The sequence below is a fragment of the Hyposmocoma kahamanoa genome, unplaced genomic scaffold, assembly GCF_003589595.1.
Source record: "Hyposmocoma kahamanoa isolate Upper Pololo Valley unplaced genomic scaffold, ASM358959v1 138, whole genome shotgun sequence".
NCBI lineage: Eukaryota > Metazoa > Arthropoda > Insecta > Lepidoptera > Cosmopterigidae > Hyposmocoma > Hyposmocoma kahamanoa.
The window spans coordinates 5,980,248-5,995,809 of record NW_020653492.1 but is presented as its reverse complement, the minus strand read 5'-3'; the positions used below and the strand labels follow the sequence as shown (position 1 = coordinate 5,995,809).

Below are 15,562 nucleotides of genomic sequence, written 5' to 3'. Positions count from 1 at the left end.
CAACCGGGCCCCCTAACCTGCCCCCAACCGGCCCCCAACCGGCCCCCCAACCGGCCCCCTAACCTGCCCCCAGCAGGCCCCCAACAGGCCCCCACAACCAACGCCCTAACTCACCCCCATATGCCTTATAAATTTATCATAATTGTCAGTTTCAATTGTTAATTGTTAATCAAAAACATTGAAAAGATTGAAAATTGATTAATTGTTAATTGTAGATATTTGCGATTAACGATTGATCAATTGTTCATTGCTGTTTCGCAATTGACAATTAATCAATTGTCAATATTTAATTGCCAGAACAATTAAATTTTGCCCAACACTGACAGATATATCTGGCCATTGTCTCTGCAGTAAATGAGCGATGCTGATAAATGAACTTTCACCAAAATTAATAAATAACAAGTTGCTTCTAAATCCCTCAAAATATTAAAATGCTATTGGAATAAGTGTAAGTAAGCGCAAGAAAAATACTGTAAGACGTATTTTATTTATCAGCGACAATCTCGAACTTGAAATCATTATCTTGAAGGCGTTTGATCAGATCCGTGTCTTTGAAAGCCACTGCCGTTGTTAATACTCCGCCACTGGAAAAATAAATTTTATTTTCATTACTGAAGAAACTTTTAATCGACCAGTGCAAAGAAGAGCTATTTAAGAGTAAAGTAGTTTTTTTTTTCATGGATAGCACTGATACACCATGATGTTACTGGAGGAACAGCAACAAACCTGGCTATTCTTGACAGTGGTTTTAACAAGGGTCAATATATATAAGGTTGTGTGTAAAATACTAACAACCTTGCAAGACTATATTACTAACATCATAATCTCATCATCTTCAGATTTTAATTTCATTCAAAAATAAATACATTTAAATATATCGCTATAAACGTAATTACTCTGTGCAGGACGGGGGTGGAAATCGTTGCGGAGGACGCTTGCACGTTTGAACTTTACTACCAAACACAGATATAAAAATTGCCAGATAATACAACAAAAACTTAAAAATGTATTTTTGAAAAATTTATTATGTTTTGTAAACTGTCATGGTACAAAAGTCGTCGTTTATGATGTTAGTAATATAGTCCTGCTGTTTTTATATTTTATACGTATAATATACGCTATAATAAGATTCACGTGATTCGAAAAGAGCAGTGGTGCCGGTGGGAATCGAACTAAGGACATATTGATGATCTCGGTGGCCCAGCGGATTGAGCTAATAGGTGCTTGGTAGGGAGGTTCGATCACCAGTAGGACCAATATAGAAAACGAACTTCTCTAAATTGATACCGGTCTCTAAGTTAGCCCCAACTATTCTGGACTTGAATTCATGACTGTGTTACTCATAGGGCATTCTCTAGTTGAGACGAGGCAATTTATAATAAGAGCTTGACGTTCATTGACGAGGTTACGGGGAGAGGGTGAAGTGAAGCTCACCTGCCAGGCATCTTGTCCAGTTCCTTGAGTATCGTGACCGCCGACAGCAGCAGCCCCGTCACCGTGGCGCCGTAGCCGGGGTTCACACCGCTCACCTGCACCACGGAACCGTACGGGGCCATTATTGTTTGACGTTTGCACAGTTATTGAAACTGTCATTTATTTATTTATTTTTCAGGCATAACAAGCGTAAGTTTATAGTAGGAATCATTATTAGACGTCCAAAATGTAAACAAAGGGGTTAACCGAGCAATAAATATATATTTGAAATGGTAGTTTCTATTTTTAACGATAATAACATTTTTTTTTTCTTAATGTTACTTAATTGACAGTAATTATAAAGATTCACAATAAACTACCCGAATACCTAAGATGTGAGACAAATTACAGAAATTTCACACAAGTGCTATTATAACTTAAATGAATTTTATATTCACAAACTTGCGTAGTTTTTTGTTAAATTATGTTGTTATGTTGTTTTATGTATTTGACGAAGACTGATGATGGATAATTGACATGTTATTTTAATCTAAATTGTATTATTACTATTTTATTATTATTATATTTTGTAATGTGTGAACAATAATGTAAACCAAAATGTGGCGACTAAGTGCCATACCCCTGCGGGATCTCATAGCAATAAGTACTAACCTAATGGAACGTGTATTGTTATGACTTGCGTTTGAAATAAATAAATAAATGTTGTATGCCAGATGTGGTAAAATAAGCGCTCTATCTCTCTACTATGTTCCATCTCTTGTTCACCATATTTTAAGCAAATAAATTTTCATTTCATTTCATTATATATATAACTTTGTATTTTGTAATTATGTTTGTAACCTGTAGGTACAACTGCAATCTAAGGGTCGTATTCCAGAACTCTACTCAATGCTCAAGTAAGGATTTGAGTATGGTTTAAAGCACTCGAAATCATACTCAAGTCCCTGTCATTAGGGTCGTATTTCCAGTGCTTGAAATCATACTCAAGGTTTTTTGTAATTGGTTCTCAACGACTTTCTAGCCGTCGCGCCACCTATGAGAAATCTATGAAAGTATTTCGTCACCCAGTTAAATACGTTTACAGCTACCAGCCCTGGCTACAGATGTCGCTATTAACTTGTTATTAAATATTTTATTGAATGTCAGACTGTTTCCCCGACATGAAAACCAATGGAACCGAGTCTGCCCGAACGAACAACTTTTGTATTCGTGAAAATAGAGGGGGCAGCAAAAGATTGGCCCCGGGTTGTAGACATCGACGCTACGCTACTGCCTAAACTCCGAACGACCTCTAGCCATTGACGGGACAGGCAGGAGTTGCCCTGTTTGTCCTATTATACTTTTTTCTTTACTTTCACACACTCGTAGCCCTAAGGAAACCCTGTATCGCGGGTGCCATGGACACACACATAGACAACGACAAAAGATACTCAAACTCACGAGAGAAATAAATGTAGGCCAAACAAATATTTCTCCCGGGAATCGAACCCGGGACCTCTGCGTGGGAGACCAACAAGGCAATCGTTCGGTCACGGTTAATACTATACAATGGACCAATAACTCTAGGGGACTGCTAATCTTCATACTACAGGTCGTAACCCTGGAAAAATTTTCAATTCCGTCTTACATCCAGATGGTGCCGATCAAAAATTACCTGGAAGGGATTCATATCACGTAAATGGCAGTGGATATTAATTAACTCCTCGTTAATATGAAATATAAGAAGTCAGTTTTTGCCTTGTAATATTATTCAAATATTGATGATGTGCTAAAATTATTACCTGAACAAATGTCACAAATTAATTTACAAATTAACGCTTCCTAATATGGGTAGATGGCGCTGATCCTAAACAAAATAATACCTAGCACTATCCATAAAATCTGCGCAATAAGCGCCATCTAGTTGATTTGTTTGTTATCACTAGAAATTAGACTAGCTGATATATTGCATCTCGTCGATGTAAAACAAATTAGTTACAAAAATAGCTATACGGTACTCGGCGCGACATCGGGTGTACCAAATAGATACTAAATACCCGACTAGTCTAGTCTCTAGTCCTCTCGAGTTATCAGTCCACGGCTACGCTAAAGACTTCTCTGCCAGGCGACCGACCACGGCGGCGAGGGTCTTGTCAGGCTGGTTCCCGTCCAGGTCGCGGCCGCGGCTCCAGCCGCTGGCGAACAGCGAGAAGCGGAAGTGCGAGTTGGCCATCACGGCCTCGCTGGGGCCCGAGCGCGAGACTATCCCCAGCGAGAAGAACCTGCACCAAATCAAAGTCCATTTCTAGTTGTCACTGTTTTATTGTCTCCCTTCACCTTACATGTAAAATGCTCAGAAGCGAATATATCGTAGTAGCAGTAGAGCGCGTTGTGAAAGAGTTCCTCCAGGGAAGTACTGCCACCTTAACTATTTCTGCCGCCAAGCAGTAACGTCAGCATTAATTACTGTGTTCCGGTTTTGAAGGGTAAGGTTGCTGGTGAAATTACAGGCAATGGGACTTGTTAACTTATTGACGTACACAGGGTGAAGGGCGTAGTGGTAGTGCTCCGTAGATCTTTGCGATTTAAAGCTCTGAGTGGCATTGCAACTGTCAGGGACAGGTGTGTTACTTAACACCAGGCGCACAATTTGCTCGTCCTGTCACTTGATATTATAAAAAAACCAAAAATATATCGCACTTTCGGTGAAACATAGATTTTTATCTGCAAAAAAGGTGATGCGTGGTCATTTTAAGAAGGCGATTTATATGAAGGAACACAGGCACATTATGTATTCTTTCATTTTCCATAGTGGACGCAATTGAAACAATTATGTTAAATATTAATTTAAGACCTCTTTAAAATGTGCTCAATAATCTGAACATAAAACTCAGTTTGTTTTCCGTAAAAGTTCTAAAAATTTAAGTTAAGTCACTGTTTCATCGGAGGAGCGATGGGGTTTTTGAAGCGGGAAGTGAGTGTCCGTCACATGTTCTTTTTATCTGTCTTAACGGTCAACTACTGAATAGATTGACTTCTTTTAAACATCTTAGTCATTTGGTAACCGACGGTCTGTACGATTATAAGAGTCTGTTTGTACCGCTTACTTAATAAAGAAGGTGGTAAAATTAAGTATTTTTTATTAAGTAATGTGCGTTTGCATTGTTTTCTTTTTTGTCGCGAAAATGAGTTCCAACTAGAAGAGCGGTTACGAAAATACAGTAGTATAAAAGTTGCAGTGCCACTCGGAGCTTTAAATCGCAAAGTTTTGAGGGGCACTGCCGCTGCGCCCGTCACCCTGAGACATAAGTCGACAAGTCCCATGCGAATGTAGTTCCGCCAGCACCCTTACCCTTCGAAACCGGAACGCAGCGCTGCCGACGTTACCACTCGACGGTTGAAGTTGGTAATAACAAGCTAAGCATAACTGGCAATTAAAAGGTACCTGGGGTGGTCGAGCAGCAGCCTCCTGCTGAGGCCGCAGAGCGCCAGCAGGTACAGCAGCAGCGCCGCGGCGACGGCCAGCAGCGACGCGCCCAGCCCGCCCACGCGCGCGTAGGGCCGGAACTGCGCGGGCCGCTGCCCGGCCTCGAACCGGCGCCGCTGCGAGCGGTACACCACGGACGCGTCGGCGCCCGGGAACGGCAGGAACCACTTGCCGCCCCTCTTGTGCAGGACGCCGCTGCGGCACGGGTCACGGTGCAACAGTTGCACCCCTCGCGGAGGAGTGGAGATTCGTCAAAAACATTGCTCCGTTAGATACGCAAACATAACCCACGCCCTGTCCAATTCTTGTAACACTATCTTCAATATCGGGCGATAGAATTACAAGAATTGGTGCGAGCTATATTATTCTGTGTCAAATGGAGCAATAAACGTGTTTGACGTAACTCTACTTATGCCATTCTTCCGTAAAGGATGCAAATTTTAAAATCGTTTTCATCACACTTCCACATAGCTAGTATTATTGCATGCGAGCTAACTCCATTGTAATGCCCCAAACAAAACCCTCAGCCCTTTTTTCTTCGCATTACAGACTCATATTATTTACACACAAAAGTGATGAAAAATATTGTTTCAATTTGGAATTACTCCTCTTTCAAACCACACCATTCTTCACTTTGTCACGTAATCATCCGTCCCATACCATCACCAAGATACAATTTCTAATACTGATTATCAAATTCGAACCGACGTCTTCTTGCATACCGTGCCAGACGCTATACCAACTAAGCCACGGAACGAACCAACGGACCTCACGAATTTTTCTATGTGCTTGCGTCGTGTCTTTGTACTTGGTATTTCAACAACTTTTTAGTCGTAGCGCCATCTATGAGAAATCTTTGACAGATTTATCACCCAGTTAGTACCTTTACAGCTACCCGTCCTGGCGATCGAAGGAATTTTTTCTGAGTGTTTTTTCTGAGTGTTCGATCTTTGTATTAATAATTATAACAAACTAGTGGAGTAATTTCACAAAAAATAATTTAATATCAATTCAATAAAAAATTAATTTATTATCAATTTAAAAAATTCATTCCTTATTTTCTTTATTATCTTTTTTTTAATAATTTATTCAGGTTACAAAAACTTAAAAAACGCCAGAGTTGAACAGTACCATTTGACAATCATAGCTGATTGTATAATTGTACATTGAAAAAAAAACATTTGTTATACTAAACATTATTGATTATCATTACCATACCATATTATTACAATCACCAGTCGTAACGCAACCACGCCTTATTGTTACATCTTGTAGATTTGTCCTTTTTTCGATAACAACGATAACGCATTTAAACCGCCTGATAAATAGCAACCTAATTACTTAATTACACATTCACAAATCGATAAAAATATTATACTTAACGTACAGGGAATTTGAGTAAGTTTGCATGGAAGAAATTACGGAGCAATAAGGCCGCCTGTTGTATAAGTACATTACGTTATTTTCATTTACATAAATTACTATTCTGTGAGCAATACAGAATATTTCATTAATTCATTCGTTCGTTCATATTTGGTTCATTCAAAAATGAGATTTATAAGTATAATTACCGTGATTGAAGTTTAGGTTTGAAAGTTGGCATTCGTTCAGGATACAGTTTCTTCCGCAGTGGCGCCAATTCTTTCATGTGCGCAACGCTGACAACATAATAAAAATAATGAACAATTTTAATTCCAAAAATGGCGGGAATTTGAAGTGCAACGACGCTGAAAGATAGAAAATTTTCAATTATGATTATGACAACATTATGAAAAAAGAATGAAGATATAAAATACAAGTGGTATAGAAGAATACAAGAAGAAATACCTAATGAGTGATTTAAGTGAAAGTGAAAACATGAATAATGACCCCCGCCGCTTAAAAGACTATTTAAAAAATCCAAAGTTGTTTATTGCCATTATACAAATATGACAATATAAACACAATAGAAAACATTTATTGAGAATCCCGAAAACTAAATCAAGACCTGGCTTAAAGGACTTAAATCCAAACCAGAAATTGTAATAAAAAAAAACTGTTTTAAGTATATTATGCATAAGACAGTCTTAAACAAACAAATTACACGGTTTCCAAAGGTTGTGAACTTGCGATAAATTCATCACGATGTTTTTGTTTTTACCAAAAGGTACTACAGGCATGTGAATTTAGATCCGTCAAATAGATCAGATATCAGGATGCATTTCAGGCTCTCCTCTATTAATAGATCTCAAGTGAAACAAATCCTGCATTTGAATAACGATCTTGAGCCCCTTAGTTTGTGTTCAGCAACGTTCATTAAATATTGGAAATTTTAACAATCTCAAATGATGCTTTCTTTTATAGCACCCGGGATGAACAAGGCGTGCATCTGGTGGCAAGCGATATGCCTATCCACAACAGTTGTCGTGCGCCTGGTGGCAAGAGACGTGCCTATCCACAACAGTTGTCGTGCGCCTGGTGACAAGAGACATGCCTATCCACAACAGTTGCTGTGCCACTTAGAGCTTTAAATCGCAAAGATCTTAGGGTCACTGCCACTGCGCCCGTCACCCTGAGACATAAGTTGGCAAGTCCCATGTGCCAGCCATTTCACCAGCACCTTTACCTTTCAAAATCGGAACTCAATAATGCTCACATTACAGCTTGGCGACAGAAATAGGCAAGGCAGTATTTCCCTGAACGAACGCTTTCACAAGGAGCTCTAATGCTATATAACTGATGACCGACCTGTACACGAGCGACTCCCAGGTGCCGTAGTGCACCATGCCCGTCCTGGCGGCCTCGGCGCGCAGCTCCGGCGGGATGTACGTGCTCAGGTACGACTCCACCGAGTTCACGGTACCTGTACACGAGTGCCTCATCATCATCATAGTCCACCCACTGATAATGATAAAGTTGGATAAAGAATGCACAGCGAGTCTTCAACTTGCATGCAGCGTGTGATACGCTATTTTTGTCACGTGACACGCAGAGATGCTGATAACCTGGCGCGTTTGATGGGGACAGGGAAGGTGGAGGGAAAGAGACCTAGAAGCAGGAACCTCAAAAGGCGGTCGGATCAGATCTTCGAACAACTGGAGTTACGTGTCAGCGCCGCATTACACCATACGTCTGACCGCAACTAATGCAGGCAAATGGTTGGCAGGATAAAGTGGAGTCACGATCCTCAGCAGTGAGGAAGCGATTAAGAAGTGAAAAGAAGTGTGGTTTACAGAGACGTAATATACTCGATTGTCTCACCTAGCTGGTTACAGCATACAAATTTAAATTAAACTGAATATTAACACAGAATAACCGTTAACATATTTGACACACAACATAGTGGACCATCAATTTACATTTCAAATAGATACAACATAGATCCCGCTGCATGGGTCCCTTGTAAGTAGAATGGTAAGTGCGGATTGGAGACTTTACACGTTTCCTAATGATGGTAAATCTACTTCGTCATTTTTTTTACAACATCAAGTGACGGGACGAACAAGTCGGTCGTTCGTCGTTCGTCTTCCTCTATGGCTGTTATAGATATCTGCTTTCAGTTTTTTCGGTTTTCGAAAGTTACCGGCTGAGCGAGAAGGTTCATAAAATCTCTCACAGATGTCGGTACGGTGTCGAAAGCCGAAAAAATATCTAATCTATAACAGACACAGAAGAAATTCGTCGACATAATAAACTCGATCTATAGCTTAATTGGTAAAGCAATGGGGACGGAATCCCGTGGTCGCAAGTTGGAAGTCCTGTCCGGTCGAATGAATTTTTCTCTGTGTTCGATCTTTTTATTAATAATGAATTCAGTGACAATTTATCTTTACAACACTGCATAATGCACAATATTTCTCGCTTTAATGTTTGTTGTGCATCTTACATACATTATAATATAACCACTGACGAAATATACTGTACAATACCTTCAAAGTTCTGTTGCAAAAAAACTATCCCCATGTCATTAGGAATGCTGTCGAAGCCGCACGCGCTGATTATATACACGCCGTTCTCTTGCGCCTGCGCATCGTACTCGAGTTGCATCGTTTCCATGAACTGAAATTAATAAAGAACTATGTCTAAATTTTAATTTTTTTCATAAAACTTAGTACATTAATATGAAATTCATCATTATCAACCCATTACGCGGCCCACTGCCGAGCACAGGTCTCCTCCAAGGACAAGCCTTACTATATGACCTTAGTCCGCCACGCTGGCCAAATGAGGACTTCATACGTTTTCAAAGACAACCTATCGCAAACACGAAAGTCTTTTTTCGAATTTAATTACTCCGAAAACATTTTCAGCAAATTACGCCACATGTATGTTTTGCAAATATTTCATTATGACAATATGAATTTTCACTCTTAATTTTTTTTATTAAAGGAACTTAGAAATAGATAACACATATTTTAGTGATACTTATGTTTTCTAATAGGGTTGCCTAACATTAAATAGAATGTGATGCGTGCAAATAATTACCGCAACGAACCGCCTTCCAGAAGGCGCAATTTACATTGCCGCGGAACTGTAAGGAAGCTAATTTTTGTAACCACATAGCATAATGAACCAGACAAAAAACAAGGGCCTCAAGTCCGCTAATGTTCTTGAATCCACTGGTCATTGTAATTCCACTGAAATTATATAGCACTTATGATAATATTTGGTATTCTGCTAAAATCCAGTTACAATGGCAGTTGAGCCTCAATAGAGTGTCAGTGGTATGTCATTGGTGTCATTTATTCATTCAATCACACTATCATGAAAATAACTATGCACATCTCAACTCTCATTTCGTTTAATCATTAATAGTAGAGCTCCTTATGACAGAGTTCGTACAAGGCATTACTGCCACCTTGCCTATTTCCGCCGCCAAGCAGTAAAGTCATCATTACTGTGTTCCAGTTTTGTAGGGTGCTGGTGAAATTACAGGCACACGGGACTTGTCAAGTTATGTCGCAGGGTGACGGGCGCTGTGGTAGTGCCCCTCAGATCTTTGCAGTTTAAAGCTCTGAGTGGCACTGTAACAGTTATAGACATGCGTGTAGCTTACCATCACGCGCATGACTTGTTCGCCCCGTCTCTTGATGTTATAAAAATTAAACAAGCCTACACTACTACACTTAACTTTTTGCAGAATACCAAACGTACAAAATACTACCTGCTAATAAATTTAGCAGACTTGGGGTCCACATCGTGTATTTTTCTGAGACTTCTCGCGCAGTTTCAAGAATTCTGCAGCGGGCAGCTAACATCTCGTATCCAATTACTAACTCAGAAGCACAGTTGTAAAAGGTATAAGGGCTCATTTACAGTGCAGGCCCGGGCGCGGCGGCGGGTGCGGGCGCCCGGGTCTTGGCGTCTTCTCTTTCACAGTACCGAAGCGGCTACGAGCGGGTAGATCCACACGTCGAAATCGCAAACAGACGCTAGACCGAGCATTGTGAAAGGTACGAGCGGACGGAACCAATAGATCTACCCGCGCGGCGCGCGTGGCCACTCTGAATAAGGCCTAAAAGCAAGCCCGAACGCTACTTCTCGAAAGCGTGCAGCGTGGATAGATCCACTATTGTTATGTTGCTATAGAGAAGGTAATTTTTATGTACTGTACTCGAAATTAAGACAAGATGAAAATGTGATGATTAAACCTTCAAATAAGCATTACCTTTTGTCGTTAGTAATAAAAGTTGTTTCAGACGCAAATAAATAATAATGCAACCCCGAATTCTTAAGTTTTCGCGCTTGATACACATAGGAAAGGAAACTACGCAACGCCCGTGTGGCATCTTCCTTAGGGCAGAATACAGGATGTTATATCAAGATCGCAACGCGGTGTTCTTGGAGGATAGTATTTGGTGTAATATTATAGTTTACATTGAAAATAAAATACTGTTAAATGTTAAATACGTTAAATGTTAAGATGTTTGATGTTGTTGAATCGGTAATTAAGTGACTTAAATTGCTAACAAAATGGCATAATACAATTTTGCCACGTCGACAAAATAAACTACAACTAGAATAAGTTCTACAACTAGAATAAGTTAATGCAGGAAATCAAAGTTCAATACATTACGTAACCACACAAACGGCAAACATTATGATTTACACAATACAAATAAGTACTCTTAATTGCACACCAGAACAAATACAACAATACTTACTACACAACAGTTCTGACCCCAAGGGTCAATACCTTGACTAATCATCCTTGTAGACAGTTCACAAATACCCATAGACTTGATGATGATCGTGATGAAATATATTAATATGCATTGAATTTTTCCATTACCTTCGTTCAATGCATCTGCAATTATGCGTTATAGATATGTTATTAACAACTAGAGTGTTAAATAGTGAAATAAGGCAATTTGGAGCGTAACAGAAAAAAAATTCACGCGATAAATAGTTCCTAGTATTGGATATTTGCACGTCAATTAACCGTAACCATGAACACTGTTGCTATTGTATCTTTGCACAAGTGCAAATAAACCGTAATAGGCAAGGAAAATGTACCCGTTTACAGTTTTAATAGTTTTATGATTGTGGCAATGATTTTAATATGGATTATTATACCGATATCTGAAAATCTTGAAATCAAGGCCATAAAATTATTATTTTTTTTTAAAAAGACGGAAATATTATGGCGTTTAATCATCCATATAAGAAAGTGAAACGATCAGCATTAAAAAAAATGTCAATATTATACACTTTTATAAATAACTCACGCTTGTTACTACGTCAAATTTGTTTTTACAAAAAATACGTAATGATTTCTAAGACAGTTTCCCTGTATCTCTACGGTGGCAGCTATCAGGGTTTTTGAATACTCAAAACCCTCTCTCCTTCAGCAGAGTTTTGCTACGCTGTATGCTATCCCTGTAAAGCGGCCTTTCCCAAAGTGAGCGATAACACGCCCTTGTGGGCGCTGCAGGCCTAAAGGGCGGTAAGAGACCCAGAAAAAAAATGGGGGCGTTGAGTAGAGGCTTAGGGGGAGATTTGTAATTTCATCTAGGAAGAGTTATGGTCGTATTCCAGAACTCTACTCTAGTCAAGTCACGACTTGAGTGTGATTTGAAGCACTGGAAATCATACTCACGTATATCGAAATACGACCCTAATGACAAGGGTCATTAGGGTCGTATTTCCAGTGTTTGACAGCATACTCAAATCCTGAGTTAAGCATTGAGAAGAGTACTCTTACTCAACTCAATACTCAAGTCAGGACTTGAGTATTGCGGTGAGCACTGAAAATCATACTCAAGTCCTTGCCATTAGGGTCGTATTTCCAGTGCTTGAAATCATACTCAAGTCTGCTCAAATCCTGACAGTATTCTAGAACTCTACTCAATGCTCAAGTCAGAATTTGAGCAGACTTGAGTATGATTTTCAGTGCTCACTGCAATACTCAAGTCCTGACTTGAGCATTGAGTAGAGTTCTAGAATACGACCCCTAGTTCCAGAATAAGACACCGACTGAGCTCTCGACTCTCGACTACAACTTGTGAACATCAACTAATATTAATTAAGAGATTGCTCAAACTAACTCGGTTCGATATTTCTCTCCGTGTAGTTCATATATCTGTCCTGTTTTATTGAATAAATAAAATAAAAATCATGGCAATCGGTCGCTACGTATCGAAATGAAAGTAGACACAAACAAACAAATAAAAAGGCAACAGACACAGTTTCGAATTTTAATAGTTATTTATTAGTGTTCCTACATAAGTAATTTTCGTAGCTAATAGACCGCGGGCAATCATGTTTTAACAAGTTTTTGTTAAATAACCCGTTGTGCATTCCTGTATCAATCAGCTGGTTCATAGAATACTTGTTCTTACTTGTTGAGTATGATTGAGCGTCGAATAAGATAAACGAGTTCATGCATGTTTGTCTTATTCCTGTCGGTGTGTCCTGCTTATGCAATCCTATATAAATGACGTAATATTTATTTTATTTTCATTTGCGGTTTCGCGCGTAACAGATAAGCAGTACTTAAGTTCAACACTTACTTACGTATTTCTCAAAACAAAACAATGTCGGAGGTAAAAAAGAAGAGACGGCAATACTGTGCGGAATATATTAAATTCGGATTCATTGAAAATCCCACAAACCCATCGTCGCCTTTGTGCCTTCTATGTCTAAAAATATTTTCGAATGAAGCAATGAAGCCTTCAAGACTGCAAGATCATTTGAATAAAATGCATCCAGATAAGAAAGACAAGAACGTAGCATATTTTCAAGACCTGGAGAAGAAGCATAATACTCAGCCAAGTGTATAGCAAAACTCTTTTCGGCGGCTGCTAAGCAAGATGACGACGGAGTTCGAGCTTCGTGCAATATGTCTTTGTTAATTGCTCAAAAAGGCAAACCACACAACATAGGAGAAGAGTTAATTTTACCAGCAATAAAGGAAGTAATAACTACTGTGCTTCATAAACCGGTCGCAGATATTATCCGAAAATTCCTTTGAGTAATAATTCTGTGCAAAGACGAATTGATGAAATGGCTGAAAATATTGAAGAATCAATCTGAGGACTAGTCAATTCTCAATTCAGCTCGACGTGTCCACTTTACCAACTAACGAAGCATTGTTGCTGTCTTACGTGAGGTTTATTAAAGATGAGAAAATATGTGAAGAACTATTGTTTGCTAGAAATTTAGAGACCGATACAAAAGGCGAAACCATATTCAATACATTGGAAAAGTTTTGTGATGAGAAAGAGATTCCCTTGAAAAATATTATATCAGTTGCTACGGATGGAGCACCGGCTATGACAGGGTGCCATAAAGGCTTCCTAGCGTACTTAAAAAATAAAATTCAGATGTCCTGCTGTACCTTGCGTTATTCATAGACAAAATTTGGTTGCTAGAAATTTAAGTGAACGACTATTTCAATCACTGCAATATGTCTTCAAAGCAGTCAATAAAATCCGTAACAGCTCTTTGAATGATAGATTATTTCATCAGCTTTGTGTTACTAATGACGAAGATTTCAACCGTTTGTTGTTTCATACTGAAGTTCGTTGGCTATCAAGAGGCAATTGTCTGACACGACTTTACAACCTGTTTGACTCTGTGATAGAGTTCTTGGAAACTAAAGATACAGAATTGCGCAACAAGCTCATTACATCGAAGAATGACATAGCTTACATGACAGACCTGTATAAATTGTTCAACGACATGAATCTCCAACTGCAAGGCGATGAACTAAATTTAATTAAAACAAAAAATGTCGTTGCTGCTTTCCCAGCCAAACTGCTTCTACACAAAAAGAATATGGGCAGACGTGAGTTTCACAATTTTCCGAATTTGTCAGTATCCTACAGTAACGACGACTTGTTTGCCTACGGCCAACATTTGGAAAAACTCCACATTGACTTCACCGAATGATACCAGGACATTTTGAACTTGGAAATACCAGACTGGGTGTTGGATCCGTTTTCAAATGTCAACACAGCAATATCAACCTCAGCTGGAAGAAGAACTTATAGAATTGACAACGAACGAGGAAGTAAAAATCAAGTTCAAAAATGGCTACCAAGATATTTGACTACAAAAACCGATCCCGCAATTGTACCCTGGATTGTGGTCAATCGTTCAACGATTCTTGATGGCATTCCCATCGTCATATTTGTGTGAACGTGGTTTTAGTGCTGTGACAACGCTGCTTACTAAAAAGAGAGATCGTTTGCATATTACCGAACGTGGTGACTTGCGGCTGTTCTTGAGTAAATTGAAACCTGATATCAAACAGCATCAGATTCATCCTTCACATTACTTTTTATATTAGAATCGATTATGTTTGTTTTATTTTGAGTTAAAGATTCTCTGTCTGAATACTATAAAGTTGCGTTTCAATAATCATTCTCATTGGCAGGTGTAGCCCGTAAGAGTTAACTTGAGACCTGAGCGCCGTTGTGTACTACCTACTGCGCTCAGGTCTCAAGTTAACTCCTGCGGATTATAGTAAAAGTCTCGTTTAGAATGAATGTTTAATCTCCGCTAATATAGCTCACAATAATTAATTTAATTTGATGTAATAGTGGTTTTTAAGTAGGTGAATAAATAGAGTCGCTAAAAAATAATTTATTCTCAAAGTGGGCAGTAGACAAATAAATTTGGGAACCCCTGCTGCAAAGAGTTCGGGACCAATAAAGGTCTTCATGGCACCAGCCTTTGCCCTAAATAAGGAAGGAACAGGGTCAAATATACGTCAATCTTGATACTTAAAATTTAACTCTTTTTTTATTAAAAAAAAATAGTGTGCATCTGACCTCAATCTCTGATGGAAAGTAATGATGGAACATGCACATCTAAATAAAATACCTATTCAGTCTCGCCTTGAAAAGGCTTAAGTTATACTGTTCAGGGAACAAGTCTGCAGGCGGGAAATTCCACTCCATAACCATTAGCTATATAAATGTGGAAGAAAACGCTTCGTGCTTGGAATATCCACAACATGGAATAGGGGTGTTCCACCCCTATGTTGTCCCCAGTCCACGTCTGGTCCCCCGACAATGTAAAGTGGAAGGCGGAATTATATTGCGCAATTCCCTTGCACACACTCCGTAATATATCCTGTAGAATACCGATAAGCAGGCAACTTTACAGCGGTGTTCAAGGCTCTAAATCGCTTAGATAAGAACGGTCCAAAGATTAGAGGTTAAAAACAGATTATAT

General features: G+C 39.1%; 1 protein-coding gene across 1 annotated transcript in view; it reads right to left on the bottom strand.

The window, feature by feature from the left end:
- Positions 1-213: 213 nt before the first annotated feature.
- LOC113240386 (saccharopine dehydrogenase-like oxidoreductase) overlaps positions 214-15,562 on the bottom strand; it is a 21,788-nt gene continuing 6,439 nt past the window's right edge. The window contains exons 4-10 of the mRNA XM_026477676.1: positions 8,809-8,938; positions 7,628-7,742; positions 6,472-6,558; positions 4,859-5,095; positions 3,548-3,695; positions 1,435-1,529; positions 214-584 (exon numbers count right to left, since the gene is read on the bottom strand). Coding sequence (XP_026333461.1) covers positions 485-584; positions 1,435-1,529; positions 3,548-3,695; positions 4,859-5,095; positions 6,472-6,558; positions 7,628-7,742; positions 8,809-8,938 — 912 coding nt within the window. The 3' untranslated portion in view covers positions 214-484. The remainder of the gene's footprint in view (positions 585-1,434; positions 1,530-3,547; positions 3,696-4,858; positions 5,096-6,471; positions 6,559-7,627; positions 7,743-8,808; positions 8,939-15,562) is intronic.